The 25,709-nt window shown below is 41.7% G+C and overlaps 1 protein-coding gene across 6 annotated transcripts in view; it reads right to left on the bottom strand.

Moving 5' to 3' along the window:
* Positions 1 to 1,390: 1,390 nt before the first annotated feature.
* KANSL3 (KAT8 regulatory NSL complex subunit 3) overlaps positions 1,391 to 25,709 on the bottom strand; it is a 43,417-nt gene continuing 19,098 nt past the window's right edge. For 5 of the 6 annotated variants that reach the window (XM_027852229.1, XM_027852220.1, XM_027852234.1 and 2 more), the window contains exons 6-22: positions 24,028 to 24,159; positions 23,535 to 23,651; positions 23,135 to 23,236; positions 22,955 to 23,026; positions 22,057 to 22,131; positions 21,633 to 21,790; positions 20,794 to 20,857; positions 20,142 to 20,342; positions 19,432 to 19,588; positions 17,166 to 17,243; positions 15,245 to 15,436; positions 14,104 to 14,188; positions 13,437 to 13,591; positions 11,291 to 11,400; positions 10,746 to 10,968; positions 10,022 to 10,155; positions 1,391 to 6,675 (exon numbers count right to left, since the gene is read on the bottom strand). In XM_027852229.1, the coding sequence (XP_027708030.1) occupies positions 6,655 to 6,675; positions 10,022 to 10,155; positions 10,746 to 10,968; positions 11,291 to 11,400; positions 13,437 to 13,591; positions 14,104 to 14,188; positions 15,245 to 15,436; positions 17,166 to 17,243; positions 19,432 to 19,588; positions 20,142 to 20,342; positions 20,794 to 20,857; positions 21,633 to 21,790; positions 22,057 to 22,131; positions 22,955 to 23,026; positions 23,135 to 23,236; positions 23,535 to 23,651; positions 24,028 to 24,159 (2,076 nt within the window). In that variant the 3' untranslated portion in view covers positions 1,391 to 6,654. The remainder of the gene's footprint in view (positions 6,676 to 10,021; positions 10,156 to 10,745; positions 10,969 to 11,290; positions 11,401 to 13,436; positions 13,592 to 14,103; positions 14,189 to 15,244; positions 15,437 to 17,165; positions 17,244 to 19,431; positions 19,589 to 20,141; positions 20,343 to 20,793; positions 20,858 to 21,632; positions 21,791 to 22,056; positions 22,132 to 22,954; positions 23,027 to 23,134; positions 23,237 to 23,534; positions 23,652 to 24,027; positions 24,160 to 25,709) is intronic. The other variant, XM_027852211.1, reaches the window with a different exon arrangement.

Raw genomic sequence — 25,709 nt, 5'->3', positions numbered from 1 at the left:
CAACTATATTACGTCCTTCTACTCCACCATCTTGGCTGGTCTCCCGCAGGCACAATTTGTAGATAGGACCTTAATTAGAGCCTTTTCAGCAGAGTAGAATCTTTCAGACCTTATTTTCTTAGCTTTTTTTTTTCCTTCCACTTTAAGGCAAAAATATATGGAGACACGGAGGAGGTGCAATTATGCCAACAGGCTGAAGTCTGGCTCTCATCCCTGTAGGAGCTTTGGAGGAAAAGGTGGACATTGAAGAAAGCCATTATAGTGAGATGATCCCTAAGATGGTACTTGTGAGGTAGCATGGGCTAGTGAAGGACTCCAAAGTGAGGAACAGAAACAATGGTCACCATGAGAAAGAAACCCCCTCTAGGAGAAGCATATTGCCCTGGATGATGTTGGAGCCCTGGGGAAAAGTCCCCTTTCGTTTTGTGAAGTCATCATTCTGCAAGATAAAATCAACTCTGAAACCCAAGCCTTCTTAGTACCACCTGCCTCTGGGGTCCCTCCCTCCCTTTGATTGAAGAAGGTGGAAAGGTAAAAAGCATGGAGATCCTTCCAGATCCTCAGTTTGAAGCCACCCAGGACATTCACTTTCTCATTTTCCACCAGGTTACTCTCCTGGTGATTTCATGATCTCCAGAAACTCATCATTCTGCAAGATGAAATTAACTCTGAAACTTATGCCTCCTCAGATAATTCCCCCCCACCCCACCCCCCAACCACCCACACTTCCCACCTTCCAGTTTTTTATGTGTTGTTTTCACCCATTGGTTTGTGAACTCCTTGAGGGCAGTGACTGTCTTATGGTTTGGTTTGGTTTTGTTGTTGTTGTTTTGTATTCCCATTGCCTAGTACAGTGGCTGACACATAGTAGGCACTTAATATCTTTATTGACTGATTCTGTTAGTTATGGTTCTGGTCACCTCCATACTATAATGAGACATTACAACTTTTCTAAGGCTGGTGGTTTTAGAACTTATGGATTAAAAAAAATGAAAAATGTATAGTTCCAGCTCACAAGAAACTTAAGTCTAATAAGGAAGATATATTAAGTTGATCAAAAGGTTAAAACAGGGGCAGCTAGGTGGTGCAGTGGATATAGCACCAGCCTTGGATTCAGGAGGACCTGAGTTCAAATCCGACTTCAGACATAACACTTACTAGCTGTGTGACCCTGGGCAAGTCACTTAACCCCATTGCCTAGCAAAAAAACAAACAAACAAAAAGGTTAAACCAGTTGGAGAGCTGGGGTGAGAAAGTATGCCTGGGCAAACAAAAGCCAGACTCCATCCAATGATAATACCCAGTAGCTAAAGGGAAGCTTTGACTACCATTTTCCTGTCCCTCCTTAGTCTAGGCTAGTACTTCAAGAAATTGGCTTGTCTCACACAGCTTTAATATAACCTATGGAGTTTATTGATAACTTACAAACCACTGGCAGGACATTCACATGCACAAGAAAATATGAACCTGTCTCGCCACTCCCTAGGTCCCTGGAGTCCTAAGAAATGAAGCAGCCCACATAACTGTCCCTGGAGAACATCTTCTGAGAACTGCAGGCTGATTTTGAGTGGCCTGTGGAAGTCGTGGACAATACCAACTTACAACCAAGATGGCAGCGGGAACTGGGTCCCTTTACAAATTCATCAACCCCAGACACCTCTGAATCCAACTGTCACGAGGCCAGCTAAGGATGCACACAGGGACTGGTAAACTCTCACCAAATGGCCTCGATTTTTTTTTTCAGTGAAATATTAGGCTAGGTTCTCAGGTGAGGGGAAGGAGTAGAAGAGACTTATGGCAGGTTTGAGGGGAGAGAAAAAAATTTGGAAAATCATCTTTAGTGAGCAGCATAGTAGATTGATCAGAAAACAAATTTGTTACCTATGGGGCAGGCATTCTGAAGGGCACAGTGAAAGAGACGGCTAGATTCACAGTGGTACATGACAGGAGTTGGGCTGAGGGGTGATGGGAATAAGGGACTGAGTAATGTGGGACAGAATGAAGTTTGAATAGTAACTGTGAGTTCAGAATCACTGAAGCGTATGACAGCATGAGAGTCTGATAATCATTAAAAAAAAAAGTTCATGCAGGTTATCAACAACACCAAGGATTAAATTTCGGGGGGGGGGCGGGGGAGATGTCCTCCCAGGTAGTGGTGAGACAGTGGTATGAGGAGCTTGATGGAATTATTTCCCTCCTCCCCAGGCAGGTTCCACAAACCTGGCTGCCCAATCCCTACTTATCCTCCTCCTCCACACGTGCTTCTCAGAACCCAATTGGAAGTGGCCTCTCTGTCCTGTGAACCAAGATAACATGTGGCTTCTCTTACTGCCCTTTAACATTCTGCCTTGTAGTAAAGGAATTTGGATTGAAATTCCCTCCTATTAAGCAAGCTTTCCAAAAGCAAGGGCTTGAATCCTAAATCTCCTTGTAAGCTCGTGCAGAATGTATATAAGTGCTTGATATGCCACAAGGGCAGGGATTTCATCCTATTCACCTCTGCATTCCCCACCACACCCAGCACAAGGCCTTGCACATAGAAGGCTCAGCAAGATACTTTCCAAATGAATATGGTGAACAGTATAAGAAAATCCCTCACCTAAAAAGCTTCTGGAGCAGTATAAACAATTATCTTTTCATTAAGACATTAAAAACAAAATAATAATGCTACATACAGGATTGTATTGAATATAAGAGCAGAAAAACCACATAATAATTCATAATCATGCTACCGGGAAGATAATACTTGAACCTGTGATTATCCAAAATAATAACTTTTAAAGGCCTGCAGATTTCCTACAATTTAATCAGATTGCCTAAACACCTACTACTATGAATGTTGTGAAAGAAGTGGGACTTGGGAGTAAAAAGGTACATCAAACAATTCTGATGCATGAAGTCCTGAAGAAAAGGCAAACAGGCACATTAGGGTGAGGGGTGAAGTGAGGGACTTTGGGTCAGCCAGAGGACTCTGAAGGGGGAAGGGTACCAAAGTACACCTACTTCAATTTTGCATCCCACTCCACCCCTTCCTGTTCTCTCTTCTTCCCTCTTTCCCAGAGATCCAAGGCATTTGCCAAATCTCTTCTGGGGTCTTCACCTTCACCCAAGGAAAATTAAAGCTATTACTGGGTCGGTGAGATGGAAGAAGAGCTCCTTTGTAAAATTTAGTTCACAAGCCTGAAATTACAACTTTGAAGGAAAAGTTTGAGAAATTAGTCCAATCTGGATACATACTGTCTCAATGCATAGACAAAAGCAATGCCTAGCCCACCTCAGATTCTTAGATTGAACTCAGTTTATTCATCCTCACCACCACTCCCTCCCCTAAGCAAAAATCTAGGAAGCAGGTATGGCATCTTCACCAGGAGGTGGCTTAGCACATTTGATACTTTGTTTAGAGCAGAAGAATTAATTATTCTGAATGGGTCAGCCTTAGATTCAAGTTCCATCATTTGGAGTTTCTACAACTTGAAGCAAGTCTGACAACGTGTCTTTTGCTCATCCATAAAGTTTGAATATTCTCCAAAATGCCATTAGCCTCCTCACTCTGATCCCTCTTGAGAATATTTAACCCATTTTTACAGTAACACAAAAGCACCCTCTGCTGTTGAACAAGACACAATGTTCTCAGGAAATTACTATACTGTATTACCAAAAGCTTTATGAATAATAATGGGTAATACAAAGCTAGAAAAAAACCCAAAACTTTACTAGTATTGGAGTAAGTGCTACTAGACAATAGTCATTCTGAAAGATCTGGAAGTTTTACCACCCTATAAATTCAAAAGGGGTCAACAGGGAGTTAGAACAATAAAAAAAGTTAATGTTTTCTTTGGCTATACTGAAGTGGCTATACTGAAGAGTACAGGTACTCTTCCCTGGTCAAACCACAACTAGCGTACTATAGAGTACTATATACATTTCTGCAACACATTTTAGCTAGAGATGAAAACTAGAGATGAAAATTTTTGGTACAGAAGGCCTCTAAGGTTTCTTCTCAACCAGATTCTGTGATCCTGTGAAAAAGGAATAAGACCTACCTGGCCTAAATCACAGGGTTGCTATAAGGATGAAAATAAAATAATTTCAAAAAATAAGTCAGCAGCACGCCACGGTTTATTGTTAAAAGGACTTAAGAACTGCCACATCAGGTCAGCCCCATCTCCCAGCCAGGGTCCATGCTCTTCTCAATGATGTTCCCTCAGTGTTGAGGGAAGCCCTCCAAAGCACTTCTTATCTTCTTTAATGACACAATAGACCTATCTTCTATGCATTTACCTAAGCTATTCCTGATCCCCAATTACCTATGCGAGGACTACCACTTAGATACAGTAACAAATTCCTTAAGCTTACTCTGCATTGTGCTAAAGGGCACTTGCTTTTGATCATTCCATTCCAGCTTTAAAAGAAGTCTACTCTTCTGACAATTCTGGAGTACAAATTCACATTCACTCTTTACAATATTATAGACTTCAACTGTCATATTTTTAACTTTGCTCTCCAACCTGGAGAACACGAATTTTTATATCAAACCTATGATACTCTTCTCTAGTTCTGTCATGTCTTTCTCAAGCTATGGCAACAAGAAACACAGAAGATACTGTCCATATACAGACAAATCAGTTCTGCAGTGGGAGTGATGTGCTGGTTTGTTTGCTCTTCTGTCCAGAAATGTGCTCATCATTTGATTGAACTTTTTGGCTCCAGCAGTACCCTGAGCTAATTACGTCAGGAACAGTCTCCAACAACTTATAGATCTTTCCTGGGTCATAAACGGAAGGGATAGTTAGCTTAGAAACCAATTCTAAATAGTCTGGATCACTGTCACCTAAATCTCCTGCTTTATACTTGTCCCCAAGGAAGTACACTTAGGATTTCTGCCTGTTCCCATCAAATGCTCCTACAGTTTGCCTTCTGCTAGTTCAGCATTTCAGTGCTACCAGGAGTTTAGAGCATAACCCGCACACCTGAAGAGCACCGTGAGCTCCGGTGTTAACAAAATATGAGCAAAACTGCAGGTCCTGCTTGCTACACAGCAGCCTGAGAGAGAATGGACCCTCTGCATGTGCCATGTCACTGAGAGGCCAACTGAAAACTGTTCTGGAGGACTCCTTTCCAAAGGAAAAGCAGAGACTAATTCAGTGGAGTTGACACACTCTCAGTCTGACAGGCACACAGACACCAGAAACACCAACCTCCACCTGGCAGACTATACCAATGGATGTAAACTTCCCCACCACCACCTGCAACAACTAAATAACTAGGTCAGCTGCTTGGCTGGAACATTAAAAGACTGGTTCCCTCCCCCTCCCAAGTTCACTTCAATTTGTTAGAGAGGTTGAAGAAGAAGACAAGATAACCTATCAAACCTAAATCTCTTTCCAGTGTGAAGTATTTAGGAAGAAGGGTCTCCATTTCCAACATGAAACTTCCCCAGAGACCTTTCTGCTTACTGATCTGGGCCTGACAGTCATCACTTGGCTACTTAACTATGTCTAGGGCTAATAATCCCCAATTTCCAGATGAGAAAAAAAGTAGCCACCGAGAAGATGAGAAAGGAGTGGCACTCCTAACTCCCACACATTTCATGAGGTGTCCAGAATTTGGCATGTTGGGCTAAACTCCATAGCACCCAGGTAGCAGAGATTACCTTGGTTTCTTTCATTCTCTTTGCTAAATATGGGTAACAATCCCTATTCTGATTCATTTGACCCAATAGTTCCTGAGGCTTAATAGCCTGTCCCCCACAACTCACACAAACATCAATGCTTGAGCTGAATGGGATGCAAAGCACAAGAACAAATCATGTTAGTTAACTTGCCTCCTACTGCTCACTTGGGCTGTTCCATTATTTACTTCCTCCTCTGCAGTCCCTCCTCACTTGCTAGACCTCTACCTACTGGGAGTAGCCAATGGACAGTGAAATGAAATAGGCCTTGGGGGGCACTATCCTCATCTCACAGGTGCTGCTTCTTACTCAGCAGACAGATGAGTTGCATCAGAAGGGCCTAGAGATTTCAACGAGTCCTCATCACCTTCATTATGACAGATTTGAAAACAAGTCTTCAGGTCTCTAGGGATCCTGGTTTGACTTCTAGATCAGAGAGCTGTGTTGGGTTTATTGCCCTATACACTAAGATACTGTAAAGAAAAACTGCCAGGATGCCTTCATGACCATATGTAGGGTCAGAAGGCTAGGCTTTCTCTCCTCTAATCCTTTTTTTGTTTATTTTGATCTTAGTAACCCTACTGAAGGGAAAGAAGCTTTTTCCTCTCCGAGAATTAGAGCTCCTAATCCCATGTGGTGATAATGCCTATAAAGCGCGCAAGCCCCAGTGGTATAGCTATCTGCTGCATTAAAGTGGGATTGAGGGTGGGGCAAGGAAGGGAAGAGGAGAAGTGAGTGGCCTGGAGGCCAAAATCTGCGGTTCCCAGAGAATGGTATTGCATTTGCTGAATAGTGAGGTTAGCCCCATGGCTCTATAAGACTCAGATGCCTATCCTTGATGATTGAGCAGGCAAACAAGGACGACAGTCTCAAAGGAAGTCTTCAAGAAGGCAGGCAACATCACAAAGCAGTCTGTGTGCCTGTGGGCTTGTTGGAAGGCAGCCATCACAGACGATGAGAGTGGAAATGTTACACAGGCGCCTTCAAGGAGCTGGCGGCAATCGCTATAGGAGGAAGAAAGAAAACACAGAGTCAAGACTCAGCCAACCAAAATAAAGAAGGCTTTGTTCTACAGTTCAGGAAAGAAAGGTAAGGGTAAGGTGGAGGATTCAGGAGTTAAGGGTAGTAGCTATAGCCTCATTCTTGGAAGCAGCATAAAAACCTAGTCAAGTCAGATTCCTATAGCAGGACCCTTCCTAAAACCCACATCCTACTCAAGGCAAAGTTTTTCCTGTTTCCCTTGAAACTGACTGCCAGTCAACATTCATTCCTACCACACAACATTCATTTCTTAACTACTCAATAAAAAAGAAAGTTACCACATGCAACATCGAGTTATACATGGCTGCAAGCAGCAAAGTACACAAGTGTTCACAAGTCACCAGGTATTAAAATTCGTAGAAAACACCAAGCCCACAATGGTCTGATACAAGGATCAAGGGTACCAGCAGAACCTGTATTCTTTTCTTCACTCACATGCCTGACTAACCCTTAGTATCTCCTGGCTCCCAGATTTTGTGAAATTTGGGTTATGTGACAGAAAGAGCTCTGCTGCAAAGCCAGCTGGGGAATTATGTTCAGTTCAGCTTTTTAGGGCAAGAGTGAAACTGGGCCATCAATCAGCTGACCCATTGGATCAGAAAAGCTCCCTGAGGGAAGCTAGGTGGTGCAGTGGATAGAGCTCTGGCTTTGGAGTCAGGAGGACCTGAGTTCAAATCCAACCTCAGACACTTGACACTTGCTAGCTGTGTGACCCTGGGCAAGTCACTTAACCCTGACTTGCCTCACCAAGAAAGAAAAGAAAAAAAAAGAAAAAGAAAAGAAAAGCTCCCTGAAAACAAGGGACTCAAGTTGGCATGGCATGTAATCATGGCACAGTTCTGCTATCGAAGGCTTCCTCTGATTTAGTTCTCAGAGAGGCCCTACTTAGTCTCTGATTCTATAAAAAACAACAACCCAACTCACGGAATGAATATAAAGGTTCCCAGGATCGTCTGCCCTTAGGACAGCTCTTTCCTGGTGATTTACTGGAGGTGATTTCCTCCAACTTTTTTTTTAAGCTAACACATATATAGCACTTACTATGTGCAAAGCATTCTACCAAGTGCTTTACAACTATCTCATATGATCCTGACAACAACCCTAGGAAGGTAGGTGCTATTATTATCCCCATTTTACATTAGAGGAAACTGAAGGAAAGAATTTAAAGTGGTTTACCAGGGTCACAGAGCTAGCTAGTTAAGTGTCTGAGCCAGATTTGAATCCAGGTCTTTTTGACTCCAGGCTCACTCAGTACATCAAAAACAATTTATCGTTTCCCCCAAAACGTTCCTCTCCTTCTGACTTCAATTGTCTGTGGTACCTATTCCTCATTCTCCTTTTCTGGCTCAACATGTACAGAACATTTTCTTCTCTTCTCTCTTTCTCTTGATACTATTGGCAGCTCCCATGGTTTTAATTATCATCACTATGCAGAGGAATTCCAGATCTATATATCCAGACCTAGTTTCTACTGTACTCTAGTCATATATCATGAACTGTTACTGTTGATTGCGTATTTCCAAATGGATAGCCCATAAGTATCTCAAACTCAGCAAGTCCACAACAAAACACATACTCTTCTTCCTAAATCTACCCCCAGCTCCAAACTTCCCTATTTTTGTCAAAGACACTAACATACTTCCCATCATCAAAGTTCAGAACCCTGGATTCATCCTCCTCCTCTCTCACCCCACCACGTCCAATCAGTTGCCAAATCCGGTCAATTCTACTCACACAATCTCTCACACATCCATCTCCTTCTTTACACTCACATAACCACCACCCTAGCTCAGAGGTCCTTAGCACACTTCTCACCTGAGCTACTGCAACAGTTTAATTGGTCTTCCTGCCTCCATTCTCTCTGCTGTTCAATTCATCCTCCCCAAAGGTAACAAAGTAATATTCTTAAAAGCTCAGTTCTGACCACATCACTCCCCTGCAAAAAAAGCTCCAATGCTTACCTATTGCCACAAAAATAAAATACCAATGCCTCAGTTTAACATTTAAAGTACTTCTCAGCCTGACTCCAGGCTACCTTTTCCCAGCTTACAGTATTCCCCTTCACACACTCTACAGTCTACCCTAATTGCCCTTCCTGTTGTTTTATTTCCCATCTCCTTGTCTTTACACATCCTGATACCTGAAAGGCATCTCTCTCTCATCTTCTCCTCTTAGAATTCCTGGCTTCTTTCAAAGCTCACCTCAAGTGCCACCTCCTACATTAGGCCTTTCTGGATCCTACCCAGTTTAGCTACAAGTGCACCTCTCCTCACCCTGAAATTACCTGGTATTTACATAGATATGCATACATTGTTTCAAAAACAGAATGTGGGGCTCCTTAGGGAATGTTTCGTTCTTATCTCTATATCCCCAGGATCTAGCATAGCACCTGGCACACAACAGGCCCCTAACAGGGACTGACTGACTGACAGTACTAAGATCCCTCCCTATATTAGCTCATTAACATTTCCCAGAATGGCTTCTCATTGATGGTCTTAGAAAGGGTGAAGGGTGCTGCTCTTCTACCATAACTGATGCCAAATAGTAATCATTATGCCAACTTCTCCCCCAAAAGAGGAATTTCAGAAGACTGATGCCTACAAAAAACTTCTAAAGTCATCTGACAGCCATGGAACTACTTGTAGCACCCCCTAACTAAGCTTATTTAATAATCAAACCAGGCACAGTACATAATAATGGACAGTGCCCATATGAGCCATGCTCCCAGCAAGTGTGGTCAAGACTAGACTAAATCCAGTTTTTTTCTGATGCCACCAATCTGTGGATAGCCTTCCTGAGCTCCATCCTATGATCTGGAAGATTTCACATCAAAAGTTCACAGTAATTATCAGATCAAATAAAGAAGGTCATAATAATAACATCTTCAGAAGAAGCAAGGAGCAAGAAGCAATGGAACTGCAGTAAACCCAGGAGAAACTGAAGAACGAAGCTCACAGAGAGTTGGGAAATAGAGTACCATGTGTGAAGAGCAACAAGAGGGCCAATTAGGGTACGGGAAGGGGTATAATATGTAATAAGCCAGGAAAAGGTAGCTAACTTAAAAGGTTGTTAACTTGAAGCATTTATATTTTTTCCTAAGTTTATCCTACATTTAATTCAAAAGGGGACACTACTATCTAAATCTGTGTAAACTCTTGACCTACAATGCTATGGAAAAAAGGAAGAATATTTTCTGCAAAGCCTTCCTCTATAGCTGTGGAGTGATGGATTAGATAGATGGCTAGAGTATCCTGCAGGTCTATGCCTTCCACCTCACATGGGACCACCTTTCTCATTGGCAAAACTCACCTGTGGGGTAGAAGGTAGAGCCTGAGAGGTGGACTCCTCTAAGGCGGCAGCTCCTGTGCCCATTGGGCTCAGTGTGGTGACACGGCTGGGTTGGCCTCGCAGAGTTACTGTAATAGTGGTTGGGGCCTTCAAGCCTACAGAAAAAAAGGATCCAGGTTATTATTACAACCTACTTTACTGAATGGGGTCTTTCCAGCACCATCTCCTCTTCCTGATCAGTATCTTTCTGCCACCTATCCAACTTAATTGTGCCCCACTACTCAAAGTTCAGAAAGCAACAGTAAACAGCCTGTGTTCTTGTGACCTCTTCAGAGGATGAACCAAAGGAAGGGACCTCAGAGATCATCTAGTCCAAGTTCCCATCCAATGCAAAAATCCCCCCTCCACTACCCTTGACACAGGTTCACTCAATTTCTGTTTGAATACTGCTAGCAATGGAAAACATACTCCCTCACAAAGCAGTTCATTCTGTTTTAAGACGGTTCTAACTGCTCCTTATATACATACAGCAGACTACATCTGCCTTCCCAAAAACTTCTGTCCTTTGGTCCTAAGTTTATCTCTTTAAGTTACACAAAAATCCATGCAGCCAAGTCAGTGGAGGATCCCTTCCTAATTCTCTTGGGTTTCAGTTTAATGTCATGCCTCACCCATAAGACATGAGCAGGCAGGCTACAGAGCTGAGATCTCCCAATATCTCATTCCCACAAGTCCTGAGACTCACCTGCCGCTTGATTAGAAATCTGAGCCAGGCCAGGGAGGCTACTGGCCAACTTGGCAAGACCCCCATTGGTCAGCAGTTGGTGGATGGCTGTAGGCTTCCCACCAGGAGTGGCACCCAAGGAGGAGAGGGTGGTGGCCACAGGAATGGTACGAACAATGGTGCCAGTGCCTGTGGTGATGGCACCTATGCTCTGCATAGGTGTAGGCAACTTCACACTGGTGGTCTGTGGGGTATATAAGCCCAGGTATTAGAAGGAAGTATCATTTCATGACATTCTTTGAGTTTTCAAGAACCACAGAGGGTTGAAGGAATAGATAAAGGGAAGCCCTAATAACAATTGATAGTTTCATAGTCCTCATCAGGATTGTTGGGAGAGCAAATAAAATAGTAACTGTAAAGTGCTTGGCACACAGTAAGCACTACACAAATGCTTATTATTGTTGTTATTACTATTATTGACCCCAATTCCAACTTGACTGGGACAACCCCTTCCCCAATCTGCCCATCCCAGTACAATGTGGACCTCTAGACTGCTGACTACTTACCTGTGTGGCTGGCCCTGGGGAAGCACTAGCTGGGAGGGTAGGAGTTTTGCTGCTGATATCCTGCAGGCTGAAGCTGAGACCCTGAAGGAGGCTGCTGGCAGATGTGGACCCTGGGAGAAGACCACCACTGATGCAAAAGACTTAGCCACTCTCACTTTAGCCCACACAAGGCTTCCCACCTTTCATCGTCAACTAACATGCCAATCATTGTTTGCTGGTTTACTATTAGCATTTAACTATCTCCCTACACTTCTCTGAAGACTCATGTGGTACATGGCAAAAAAGTTGGGGTCCTATATTAGGGATTCCCACTCACTCTAAACTCATCCCCCAACTAATCTATTTTATGAGACAGAACTTTTAAGTCCATAAAGGCTCTCCCTGGCCTGATTCATATCCTTGCCAACAGACTTTCTGCTACCAACCTCAGCCTGGAAGAGGCAAAAGATCTAAGGAAAGAGCCATAGTGATATCTCAAGGCCACAACCAGAAGTGGAGAACCTGCCACCTTGAGGCCCCATGTGGCCCTCTAGGTCCTCAAGTGTGGCCTTTTGACCGAGTCCAAATTTTACAAAATAGATTGTTCTATGAAGTTTGGATTCAGTCAAAGGGCTACACCTGAGGACCTAGAGAGCTACATGGGGCCTTGAGGCCACAGATTCCCCACCCCTGCACAACCATGCCTAGTATACACAAATGGACCTTCTTTAAGGAGGAAAAAAATACTTGGTCTTGCTGGTACCCAGTATTTTATTGGGTCACATCTGTGATTCCATTCTTTGTAAAAATGTTTCTTAGAAGGGAATGGACTCAGATAAAGGTCTCGTATCTCAAATATATAAAGAACTTTGTCAAATTTATATGAATACAGGTCATTTCCCTACTGACAAATGGTCAAAGGATGTGAACAGGCAGTTTTTCGATGAAGACATCAATATGAAAAAATGCTCTAAATCATTACTGCTTACAGAAATGCAAATTAAAACACCTTTGAGATATCACCTTATACTATCAGATTGGCTACAATGATAGAAGGAGGGGATGTGGAAAAATTGGGACACTAATTCGATCTTGGTGGAACTGTAAACTAATCCAACCATTTTGGAGAGCAATCTGGAATTGTGCCCAAAGAGTTAATAAAAACTGGGTATACCCTTTGACCCAGCAATACCATTTATTAGGTCTGTTTCCCAAGGTGAATAGGGAAAAGGAAAAGAACTTATAGGTTCTAAAATATTCATAGCAGCTCTCTTTGTGGTGACAAAGAAGTGGAAATCGAGACATCAACTGGGGAATGGCAAAACAAGTTGTAGTATATGATTGCAACAGAATAGCACTGTGCTATAAGAAATAATAAGCTGGCTGATTTTAGAAAAATATGGAAAGATTTGCATGAAATAATAAAGAATGAAATGAGTACAACCAAGAGAACGTTGTACAAAGTAATAGCAATATTGTTTTAAAAACAATTTTGAATAACTAAATCATTTTGATTCAAATCAACTACGATGGATCTATGAAGGAAGATGCTATCCACATCCAGACAAAAAACTGATATAAAGAAGTATGTATAGTATAGTATTACACACACATACGTATCTAATGGTAGCCTTCTCTAGAACACGGTGGGGAGGGAGAAGGAAAAAATAAATAAAAGTGCACAGAAGAGAACAAAAGGAAACTTAGAAGGAAGCACAGAAAATCACGGTAGCTTTGAAAATTATGTGTAGTATTTATTACATAGGTTTTTTTAAGTAAACAGTATGAAATGGAAATTCATAGTTTTATTCTGAATCCTCTTTTTATGTTGTGCTGCATACATAAAAATGTTGGGCTTTTTTAAAAATCCTGCATTTAAGTTCGAAATGCCAAAATTTTTTTTTTTAAAAATGAATGGAACCTGCAGCCTCTAAAATTCTACAAATGGTACAACTGTAGACTGTGATCACTCACAGTAAGAAATAAGGCTGATTAACTCCCTTATCATGATTGAAGCCTTGGCTAATACCTAATGACAGCATCATGCAAACCCTACACCTATAAGCCAGGTCAAAAAAGATACCTCCCACACCAAACCACCACCATTCCCCTCCTCCCTGCAACAGCACACCAAAAAGCACAGGAAGACAAAGTGGGACAAAAGTACCTGGGAGTGTGCTGCCAGGGGAGGCTGCCACACAGTGACCACCACTGGCCACCAAGCGGCTCTGCAGAGTGTGGAAGGCACTAGGAGCAGTACTGTTGGGAATAATGGAGGAAGAGGCTGGGCTCACTGACACTGCTTCAGAAGCTGCACTTGATCTGAAGAGACAGGAAAAGAGCTGAAGAATTGTTCCAAATTTCAGCAAGGCAGATTGATGGGGACAGACTTACGGGGATAAAGAAGAATAAAGTAGGGGTCAAGTGAGGCACAAGAGAGATCAGCAGAGATATAACTCTGGCCTCCTGACTCTCAACTTCTCACAATTCCCTACATCCTATATATTACACAATATCCTAAGCCAAAGTCTACCAATAGGGCATGAAGCCAAGTGCAGAAATCAGTAAGGTATGAGGGACACTTCTATATCTCCCTCTGGGGGCCAGGCCATCAGAACAAGGATATGAGTAATGGTAATAAGGTTGAAGATCCTCAAATAAAAAGTGCCTCCACTTTATGTGGATACAAACATAAAATGGACTACCCCACAGGGAAATGCTTCATGAAAGCAGTCTAAAACAAACTTGAATGACTAAGGCCACAGTTTATGTGATCTATCAGAAAGAGACCAAAAGAAATGACATTTAAAAAAAACAAAGTTAGACAGACTCACTTGGCTGTGGTGAGCAGCCCTGTTAGCTCCTTGGCACCTACAGCAGTTTGCCCCCGAGTCACAGTAATGGGCTTTCCTCCTGAAACTGCACAACAACAGCTTCTCAGCACATTGACTTGATCATGCCTATACCTCTTAGAATCACAAAGCACTAAGAAAATACAAGAAACCTGGACTGATCTCACTATTCCCATCCTGAACTGAGCTATGGCTTAATGATAAAGAGCTTCTGATTCCTAGTCAGAAGGCCTAGTTTCAAGTCCCAATTCCACCCTTTACTAACTACGTGACCATGGGTAATTCAATTCAAAGAGTATTTATTAAGCAACTACCCTGTACCAGACACTAATAAGCACTGAGGATAAAAAAATCAAAAATGAAAAATCCCTGTCCTCAAAGAACTTACATTCTAAAAAAGGTAGGCAACAAGTAAAGTGCAAAATACGTACAAAGTAAATACAAAGCAATTTTGGGGGCCGAGGCAGAGGACACTAACAACTAGGGGATCAGGAAAAGGTTTCAGACAGTAGATGGCACCTGAGTTATGCTTTGAAGGGAACAAAAAAATTTTAAGAGGCAGAAAGAGAACATTCTAAGAGAGAGCCTGAGGAAAGGCAAAAAAAATGGAAATGGCATTTCACATATCGGGAATGGCAAACAAGTCAATTTGACTAGTACACAGAACGGGTGAGGGGAAGTAGTATGAAATCAGTCTAGAAAGACAGGCTGGACCCAGATTTTGAAGGACTTTAAATGCCAAATAAAGTCACTATTTTATCCTAGAGGTAAAGGAAGCCAATGAAGCTTCCTGAACAGGGGAACGACATAATCAAATCTGTCCTTTAGGAATATTAATTTAGCAGTTAGCCATTTCCCTTTGCTGGGCTTTAGTTTCCTTAACAGTAAAATAAGGGAGTGATACTAAATTTTCTCTAAAAGTCCATTCAAAAGTCCATTCTAACAGAATATCACTTCAATCTCAGATCAATGGACATTCCCTGGTTTCTTCAGCATGTACTCCAATGTCTACTTCTACTATAAGCTTCTTGTAAGATGGAATGAAGCAGGAACCACAAATGGGACAGTCTGTGCTCTCTTTGAGTGTTCAATTAGTACAGTAACAGCTTCCCTAAACACTTGCCCTCTGTGCTTCCTCCTTGGGATGGGAGACTTGGTCCACCAGCTCCATCCCCATGAGAGACAATGGTCACTTTGATCTTGGCTCGCTTGGAAGCCTTGCTGCCCGGAGGGGGGCTAGGAGGATGCTGACGCTTCAGCTGGCCCCGAAGGTCTTCTTTATCAGCTTCTTCGGCTTGGTCTGAGGAGATGGGAACTGAAAAGTGAAGAAGATCAGTTTGAGGTCTCCTCCAATCCAGGAAGGCCCTGTTGGGCCCGTTAAGGCACTGCCTCAAAGAGATGCAAAAGCATGCACAACACACATACACACTACTCAAACTGAATGATCAGTCCATGTCCAAGGCATTGCACCCAAGATGCTTACTAAAGTCAATTCTACCTTCAGCTGCCTGCCCTCAGATTTTACCCCACAGTAGCACCCTGATCCTAGAACCCCATGTTACACCTCTGTCCTATCCTGAATGATGTGACTACATCCCTGCTCATCCCTACCCCAGCCCTGGAAAATGTGAAGGCCCAGAAAGAAAAAAGGAGGTAATTTCTCCCTACCACCACTGGGTTCAACAAGAGAATATTAGGGTGGTAAGAAGACTCTCTAATAGATATAGGCAGTATTTCCCAGTCTCTGAAACAGTTTCATCCTTCTCCAATTCCATTAGTCCCTCAAATCACAAATCTAGAGTTCCCTTGGGAATATTAAACATTGCAGAAAGCACAGCAAGCAAAGAAATGAGCAGGACCAGAGGAAAGCCAGCAGTACACATGGGAATCACACAGCATATGGCCACTAGCCCTGTTCAACAAAAGAAAGAAGGCTATCCTCCCCTAAAAGTTAAAATTTCCATGTAAACATTGAGTTTTGTCCAGCCCCCTAAAATTGTGGGGTTCCCTTTGTCAAATGTAGGAGATTTAAGGGAATTCCACTATTTAAAAAATTGTTCTCTTCTGTCCTCAGGCTAGAGAAGTTCCAATATGGTTCCCAAAGTTCCTGTTCCAAACAGACCAGGGTTAAAAGCACACCACAAAATCTTCTTCAGAAATTGCTTCTCTCTAGCGTACAAACCAGCCTTTCTTCATTGATTGGTGAATAGATCCAAAACAAACTCATCTACAAGGATGACCAAGCCTTCCTTGTTCTCCTCTCACCAAAGTTCCCTTCACATAGGCCTCTACAGACTGGCTCATTCCTCTAGGTTTGCTGCCAACTTCTCAGGAGACTGTCCCACCCCATCCCTTCCCAATTTAAGCACAAAGGGCAGTATCAGCTGCTCCCATAAGGGGTGCTTGGAACCATAAGCATTTTCTCCTGATCACCATCACAGCACAATCAGAGCTAGAAGAATCATTCAAGACCTGGATGTGCTAGCTCAAATGGGAAGGACTGGAAGAGAGACAGGGAAGGTTTAAAAAAAAAAAAAAACTCTGAAAGTTTGCAAATGGTTTTCTTTCTTTAGTGGCCATGATGAGAATAGGAAAGCAGAAGCAAAACAAACAGTACAGAAACACAGGCCTTTCTATATATGCAAAAGCTTGCAGACAAAAAGGGGGGTCATGCAGATAAAGCAAGAAAATGAGAATACAAAGGGGAAAAGGAAGTGAAACAGAGAATAAAAGAGAGCAGAAGGAGAAAGAACAAGAAAAAATAAAAGAGATGCAACATGACATTGACAAAGGCAAGAGGGTTCCACAGAGACAAATCCATTGAGAGAGAAATAGGATGATGGAGAGAGGGGCACAAAGAAAGGACTAAGAGGGGACACAACAAAAGGCAAATGAGAGAAAAGGCTAAACTTCAATCAATTTCAACTCAAATATTAAGCACCTACTTTGTGTAAGGAATCATGCTAGACTGCATATGAAAGAGGCATATTGAGCAGCAGAAGTAGAGAAAGCAAGGGATAGGCAAGCAAGAGAAAGATACTCACCAAAGAGACAGGAGGAGGTGCCGGGAGGAAGAGTTTTCCTCACCAGCATGTTTTGTTTCAGAAAAGCAGCAAACTGTGCTGGAATGAATCAGAAAGAATTACAGAATCATAGCCGGCCAAGGAAGACAAGAAGGGGAGAGGGAGCCAGGAAGGGGTCTAAAGATGTCTCCTCATTACTTCTTGCTAACTGAAACCATCACTAATGAAGTTCTAAGGTTACTGATCTCACTCATGACCAGCTGGTCATGTGACCAACTGGACCCCATTTTGATCCCCTGACTGACCAATGTCGTAAGTGTGCCTATTAGCAAGCAAACTCTAAACATTCCCTGAATTGCTATGCCCTATATGATGGTCCAAATGGGAGTAAAAGCTAACATCTCAACCTTTCCTTTTGATGAAAACAAAATGAAACACCACTTAATGGTACTTAGCTACAACCACAAAGCCACCAAGCAGACACAGAACACAACAACCCTATCACACAAGCTTCTCCCGTATATTCACACACATACATGGCTTTCTCTTTTGTGCCCTGTTAGCATTCTTTTTCTAGGCTACCTTGAAGGAATCTAGGGTTTGAGTTCTGACCCTTAAGCACCAGATAAAGAAATACAGACTAGATAAATAGACAAGATGATTCTGTTTGACAGGCAGTCTGAGTTCAGTATAGTAAGTTACAGCGGGAAATAACTACTGCTATTTCCAGGCACTCAACCCCCCAGGGAAATTTGAACATTTTAGATGTTCCTGGATAAACAATCAATTCCCATAATACCAGACCCTATCTAGGTTAAATCAGAGCCAGAATTATCAGCATGAAAATTATTAGCTTCCCTTAAGCAATTTCTTCTCTGACACTTTCCTTCTTCCTCTTCACTGATTCTTTGCAGTGTTCACATCATCAAAAGCTTCTCATTTCAATCACATTTCAAAATTCCCCAAATCAAATGTGAAGTAAGGACAGTCAAAAATCCTTCCCACCAAAATTGGAACACTAATGCATTGTTGGTGGAGTTGTGAAATGCTCCAATCATTCTGGAGAGCAATTTGGAACTATGCCCAAAGGGCTATCAAAATGTGCATACCCTTTGACCCAGCAATAGCACTTCTAGGGCTATATCCCAGAGAGATCATACAAATGGGAAAAGGACCCACATGTACAAAAATATTTATAGCAGCTCTTTTTGTGGTAGCAAAGAATTGGAAATTGAAAGGATGCCCATCAATTAGGGAATGGCTGAACAAGTTGTGGTATATGAACGTAATGGAATACTATTGTGCTATAAGAAATGATGAACAGTCTGACTTCAGAAAAACCTGGAAAGACTTGTATGCTCTGATGCTGAGTGAAATGAGCAGAATCAGGAGAACATTGTACATAGTAACAGCCACGTTGTGCTATGACTAATATTGATAGACTTAACCCTTCTCAGCAATACAAGGATCTAAGACATCTCTAAAGGACTCATGATGGAAAATGCTATCCACATCCAAAGAAAGAACTATGGAATTTGAATGCAGATTCAAGCACACTATTTGCTACTTTTTTTCTCTTCTGTTGGGTTTTGTTTCCTTTTTCTGATGGTTCCTCCTATTAGTTCTAATTCTTACTTACAACATCACTAATGTGAAAATATGTTTAATAGGAATGTATATGTATAGCCTATATTAGATTGCACACCATCTTGGGGAAGGAGGTGGGAAGGGGAGAAAAATTTAAAAATCAAAAGCTTATGGAAGTGATTGTTGATAATTCAAAATAAATTAATTAAAAAAAAAATCCTTCCCACCAGAAATCCCTACTGGGTTTAGCACAGAAATCATGACTCTCAAGTTACAGAGCAAAGGAAGAGCCCAGTGGATCTGAATATCTCCAGGTCTCACCCTTTGGGAAGTTACTTTTTATAAGCAGTGACTCAGGGAAGCTGTCTGTAGAAGATGGTTTTTCCCTGCTGACAATAAAGATATGAGGTTCATCACACAAAACCCCTGCCATTTTAGGCAAAGCAAGGAAGATTATCCTTCCACACTTTCCAGACACACCCTTTAGGCTGTCCCTTTGTGACTTCTTTTCATTTCAAGACTACCTTTAACTTCTTTTAAAATGTTAAAAAGGAGAAGTGAGAGCACACTGATATCCCCCAAATCATGCCTCACTGGGGATGGTTAGGAAGGTCAATCATTTAAGAAACCCAAGTTCTAAGGAACAACTACAAAAAAGATGGGAAGGAAACTCGTTTGGCATTAGGCCTGAGATATGTACCTTGAGCCTGTTTATGGGTCAAGACAGCTTCTGTCCGCTGTACATGTCTCTTCAATAGCTGGGCAGTGCCAATTTGGCTAGACTTAGGGGCAGAAGTCACCGTAGCCATTTTGGTCTTGGGACTAGAGGTGGGGCTGCTAGACACACTTGACAGATCCTAAATGTGGTTAGAGAGATAAAGAAAAACATGTCATCTAGACCATAATAATTCAATACAATAACAAGTAATAGTGTTAGGTACTATGCAGGGCTTCTTAAATTTTTTCCACTCTAGACCCCTTCAGCACTTCTTAAACTGTAGGTCATGACCCATATATGGGTATAAAGAGAGGTATAAAGACAGAAGCATGAAATTTCATGAGACTCCTTGGATTCACAAGCAGGAATTTTCTTTTTATGAATTTGTAAAACCTGAAGCATTAAGAGATTCACAAGATAAGAGTTAAGGCTAGAAAAGAACCCAGAGGTCACAAATACAAGTCCTTCATTTTACAAATGAGAAAACTAAGGTCTCAATGTTTAGGTAACTTGCTCAAGATAATACAGGTCCTAAGTAGTAAAGCCATGATTTGAACCAGGTCCCCCAACTCCAAATCCAGTGTTCTTTCCACTTTCCACCTTGCTGAGAACCAAACTTATCAATATGCTCTACCAACATGCTCCCTTCCCACCGTCCCCAGATACAAGCTATTATCCTTAAGGTGCATTACCTCAGAACCAGAAGGTGAGGCAGGAAGCTTAGTAGCAGGAGAGGTAGGCCGGCTTCCCCGTTCAGGAAGTTCAAAAGCTAAATCTCGGCGGGCTGAATCACGAGGCTTTTTCTTCTTCTCAGCATCCTGATCTCGGGGCTCGGAGCTGCTGTGACCCTCAGCACGAGTGAGCACACCAGTCAGAAAGTCTGCAATCTCATCCTGGTTCAAACAGGAAATGACTATCTATCAGTGCCAATTAGTGTCAACCCTGGGGTACAATCTCAAGGACATTTTCAAACCAGTATCAATTCCATCCTGCTTTTGACATTAAAATGAGCTGGTCTTTCCCCTCCCATGTGAAGCCTAATACAGTCTTCTCAGTCGGTCTACAAATAAATACTAAAACCAAGTAACAGGACCCCTGAGGGGCACCTGAAACTGACAGTATTCTACCACTTTCATCCACCTGAATTTTTTTCTTTCTCTTCAAGCTATTTTTCCTCCTTCTCTTCTTTTTTCTTCCTATGACTATGCTTTGTATTTCCCAGTAGCCGCAACAGAAAAAGCTTAGTACTGTGAGATACAGAAGTTTGTGATCCCTCAACTGAACCAACCCCAAAAATATATGACAAGTGTAACAGAAAAAAAAGAACAAAACAACTGTGTTTACCTGAACACATCTGTCCACCATGCTCTGCGTCAGGCCTTCAGACTTCTTCTTTGCTTTGCTTATCCTAAGAGAAAGGAAGAAGGAAATCATATGATGACATCATTCATTTAAAAAATATTCTGCTGAAAGATAAGAATTTTAGGGTTGATTTATTTTCTGAGCATAAGAAGAAATATGTTAAAAAAAAAAACAGGATAAATTTCTCTAAAAGACACACTCACAAAATTCTAGAGCTGAAAGAGACCTCAGAGCCCATCAAGTCCAACACCCTCAATTTAGAGTAGGTGACTGAGACCCAGAACAGTGAAATGATGGCATGTGGTAGTGGAAGAACTGGAACTCCAACCCAAGACTCCCAATTCCTAATCAAGTGCTCTGCCCACTCACAGTTCCATGCTGCCTCCTAATACATTCATCATAGAATTGAGAGCTAAAAGCAATCTTTAGCAATGCATCTCCTCCAAACCCCTCATTGTTCAGTCTTTTTACAGTCATGATCCTATTTGAGATTTTCTGGGAAAAGATACTTAGAGTGATTTGCCATTTCCTCCTCCAGATCATTTTACCTACAAGGAAATTGAGGCAAACAGGGTTAAGTGACTTGCCCAGGGTCACACAGCTAGTAAGTGTCTGAGGCCAGATCTGAACTCAAGTCTTCCTGACTCCAGACCTGGCACTTTATCCACTGGGCCACCTAACTGCCCAACCTCCTCATTATGTGTGAGGAAACTGAGACCCAGAGAGTGGACACTTAGAGGACATTTTCTTCCACCTCATTTGAACTACTCTTGCATGACTCTTTACACTCCAAGCAGCAAACACTCCCCAAATGTGCCCACCTGAGATTGTCATCAGCTCCCCCAACTACCACCATGCTGTTGTCAGCACGAATCTTCTCCCTAAAGTCCTCCATGGCCTCAGTATGACACTGTAGGGAGTTCTGGCCAATGACAAAGAGGACTGGAGTCTTCATATCCAGGAGAGGGTCATCCACATCCTGACAAGAGAAAAATCTTTAGGAGATATAACACATATTCAGTAAATGCCTACCTGGAAATCCAGAAAGAAAAGGGGATGGGACTAGGGAAATTTCTTAAGTGTAGGACATATTCAGTAAATGCCTGCCTGGAAATCCAGACAGAAAAGGAGATAGGTGTAAGAAAATTCCTGTAGTTGAATGGCGCATAAGAGGGAGACTATAGTGGTACCTGACTTTCCATTCCCATTCTAATAACTAGCCCATAATCTCAATCCTATCCTTACCCCTCTGGGCCCATCCACTGTAAGCAGAGGAAATCCAAGGCAGACAACTGCAGTGACATACTCCATCACTGATACCTGAAAATAATACAATTATTGATGTAAGGACTCATCTCCTTGCAGCTTTGGCCAGCCAAGAATCCTTTAAGTAACCCAATCTACCAATTAGTCCTAACCTCCAAAACACCATTCTGATCTCTATGTCTTTCAGTCATGACATCATTGAGCATTATCTTTCACAAAGTAGGTGTTTAATAAATGCTTGCTGAATTAAATAGTAAGGAATACAAGGGGTGTCATTTTGTAAATAGTCATGTAACCCAAAGACCTGGCCTTGAAGTGAACCTGGAAGAATACTGAGGTTATAAGTTCCACAGTCTTCTAATTCCCCAGAATAAAGTTCAGGCCTGCTCACTTCTTCCCCAGTTGTAAATGAAATCAGAACTCCAAAAGAGAGTTCTATACCGCAAGTAAAAAAAACTCTTTCAATCTTAAATTCAATATATGGCCCCCCCATTACTTCCTCTTTCTCGTCAACACTCCTTTAATACTTCCTTTCCTCTTCTATACTAATTCTGAGATCAGAGAATATAGAGAAGATGGATCATTTCCTTCAGTCAACCTAAATACTGGGTTCAAATTCAAAAATGATACATTTCACTAATTATATTTCTTTTACATTCCTGTAGGGTAAAACTTTTTAGTATATCAGGCAAATCTATAAAAACCAATATTCAAATTTATGCCAGATAGTAAATATACCCCTAATTTTGCCAGAATATGGTGACAACCCAACAGGCATACCAAAGACAAACATTTAGAGTTTAGCTTCCACCTTAGGACTGTAAATCATCCCAAATCTTTAGACAATGACACTCAAAAAGGATGAGAAGTTACTTACGTGACAAGCCACCAAGGCTCCTGTATTCCAGCCAATCAAGATGATAGGTTTGTGGGGGAAATGATTGTGAATCTTTGCAAGAGAAAAGAGAAAAAAGAGAATAAGACAAGCCCCTGGACAGTTACAGAGACATCCCAAGGCCTGCCATCATGCTACTGCAGAGAGAAAGAATATTCTTACCTCTAGTACTTTGCCTCGAACAGCCCCAATCATGTGCTCAAGACACTGAAGAACTCCTACTCCACTCCCATTGTTTAGGAGATGGGTGGCAATTGGGATGACCTACAGAAAATGAGGGCACCACAGTAATAAAGACTATATACAAATGCAAGTTTTGATGCTCCTTCTTTAATTCTTCTCAAAGCCTAGCCAAATCCTAACCTAAATCTCAACAATCTTTCATTAGCACTATTTCTATTTCCACATGAAAGCAAAGTAGAAGCCCCCATTAAGTCCAGATTTCTAGAAAATAGCTATCATCAAAAGCATTTTTCATCTCCCCCCCACCCCCCACCATCCGCCTTTTTCTGCTTTATTCTTCAAAGATCTTATTTGCAAGGTCATCATTTCCAGCATATACCTTGCCCAAGCAGGAAAGCTGTGACTGCCAAAATCGGTGTCTTCGAGAGGTAGGGAACATGGAGCTCGAGGGACCAGAGGAGGCTATGAGAATCAGTGGAGATCCAGGGAGCTTGCTCTAAGGAGAAAGAACCCCACCCATTCACAGATAAGTAAAAGTTGCTGCTCTTTCAAGTCTCAAGGTCTCCATTTTCCCCCTTTTTAATAAAAGGACAATTTATTTGATGGTATTGCTAGGCAGATTATACAGACACAATTTCTGAAGTTTACTATCTAAACTTTGTAATTTTCTCACCACAGAACTGGGCTCTATCAAGGATAAAATAAGTCCTCAGGGCAGTTGTTGCGTCAGTTTTCTTTATTTTATTTGGTACAAGAGGACTGAGGAGGAAGTGATGGCCATGGAGGGAGGATTAATGGGAAATGACTGCAGTGTAAGAAAACAAAAGGCATCAATAAAACTTTAAAAATAAGTAACTCGTGGTCCAGCTTACTGGTTTGTTATGAGAAAGCACTCCTACAGCAGGATCCCAGGGCCTTTTGAGCAGGAGAGACAAGGCTTCAGCTCCTGCCGCACCAGTCTTTGTGGTAGATGACATCAGCATCCGGTCAATCAAAGTTGGTATCTAAAAGAAAAGACCAAAAAGAAACGTTAGTATTGTGTAAGTGGGAGGCCTCTCACCAGCTGAGAGGAAGCTGAAGCCCTGCTGTCCGAAACAAACCTCAGCTTCTCAGACTTTTTAATCTAATGTTACCTGCACCTAGGCCTCCCTTAGGAACAAAGTATGTAGACCACTAGCTACAGCCTGTGACTGACATAAAATGCTGTTACTCCTCTGGTAAAACGGCCTACTCTCAAACACATATTATGGTTTCAACTGTAGCCTATTTTAGTGTAAACTCAAAAGGTGGCCTTATATCTATATAAATGTAGGCTCCAGCTATGCTAATGTCTGCAGTAAAATGACTGGAATGAAGAAGGGGATTGTAATAATTTCCATGCCACCCATGAAGGTCAATGATTCACATGGTAGACAAGATAAAAGGTAAACAGCTTTTAGAGAAACAAGATTTTGAAAATACTAAAGAAACTGGAGAATAAAAAACAGAATGATCTGACACAGGTTAAGAAAAGGAAGAAAAGCTCAAGGAAAATGATCAGAAACTGTGCACCCAGAAAAGACTAATTCACAGAAATCAGAGGAGTAATGCCACATAGGATATGAAGGAAATAACTGGTGTACAATCTGGTCTGAGTTTAACAGTGTTCTGAAAAACATTCAGAAAGGACCTCACTTCCTCAGTGACCAGAAGAGATAAAAGAATGACTTTAACCGGCCTGGCAGCAGAAGCCAAGAGAAATGAAACTGGCAATGACTGACTACAGAAGCTCCAATGATGTATTAAAGCTGACTCAAACAAATTTAAATGAAAAGCAGCATCATGCAGGCATAATGAACACTGGATTTTAGAGTCCAAAGACTAGGTTCTAGAGCTTGGTACAGCCATCTTCTAGTCATATAACTACGAACAAGTCAGAACCTCTCAAAAACTCTTATTTATTAGAATTCTTCATCTATAAAACAGGAGGCAGCAAGGTAGAATGGGAAAGGCAAAAGACACAGTATCAGGAAAATCTGAGTTCAAATCCTGCTTCAGACACTTGTTAAATGGATGACTTCAAGCAAGTCATTTAACTTCTCTGGGCCTCAGTTTCTTTATCTATAAAGGGAGGCAAGGGAGAACCCTGAACTTCATGGCCTCTAAGTCTATTCCAAGTCTAAATCTACGATCCTATGAAAATAATATCTACACACTAATATTTGCTTCGTAAGATTGTAAGGGGGGCAGCTAGGTGGTGCAGTGGATAGAGCACCGGCCCTGAAGTCAGGAGTACCTGAGTTCAAATCTGGCCTCAGACCAAACACTTGACACTTACTAGCTGTGTGACCCTGGGCAAGTCACTTAACCCCAACTGGGGAAAAAAAAAAAAGATTGTAAGGAAAGTCCTTTATAACACAAGCCTTGAAGCAAGAGATAAATATATTATTTCTACTTAAGTAATTCAACTGTATACATGTACCTTTATAGTTTTTACCATGAGATTTTTTTTTACATTGTACTATTTTTGCTCCCTAATTGACTAAGCATGTACTATACTGAGAAAATAAAAAAT

Source organism: Vombatus ursinus, unplaced genomic scaffold (genome assembly GCF_900497805.2).
Source record: "Vombatus ursinus unplaced genomic scaffold, bare-nosed wombat genome assembly UNPS02000580.1, whole genome shotgun sequence".
Taxonomy (NCBI): Eukaryota; Metazoa; Chordata; class Mammalia; order Diprotodontia; family Vombatidae; genus Vombatus; species Vombatus ursinus.
The sequence above is the reverse complement of the archived record's forward strand: the minus strand, read 5'-3'. Positions and strand labels throughout refer to the sequence as shown.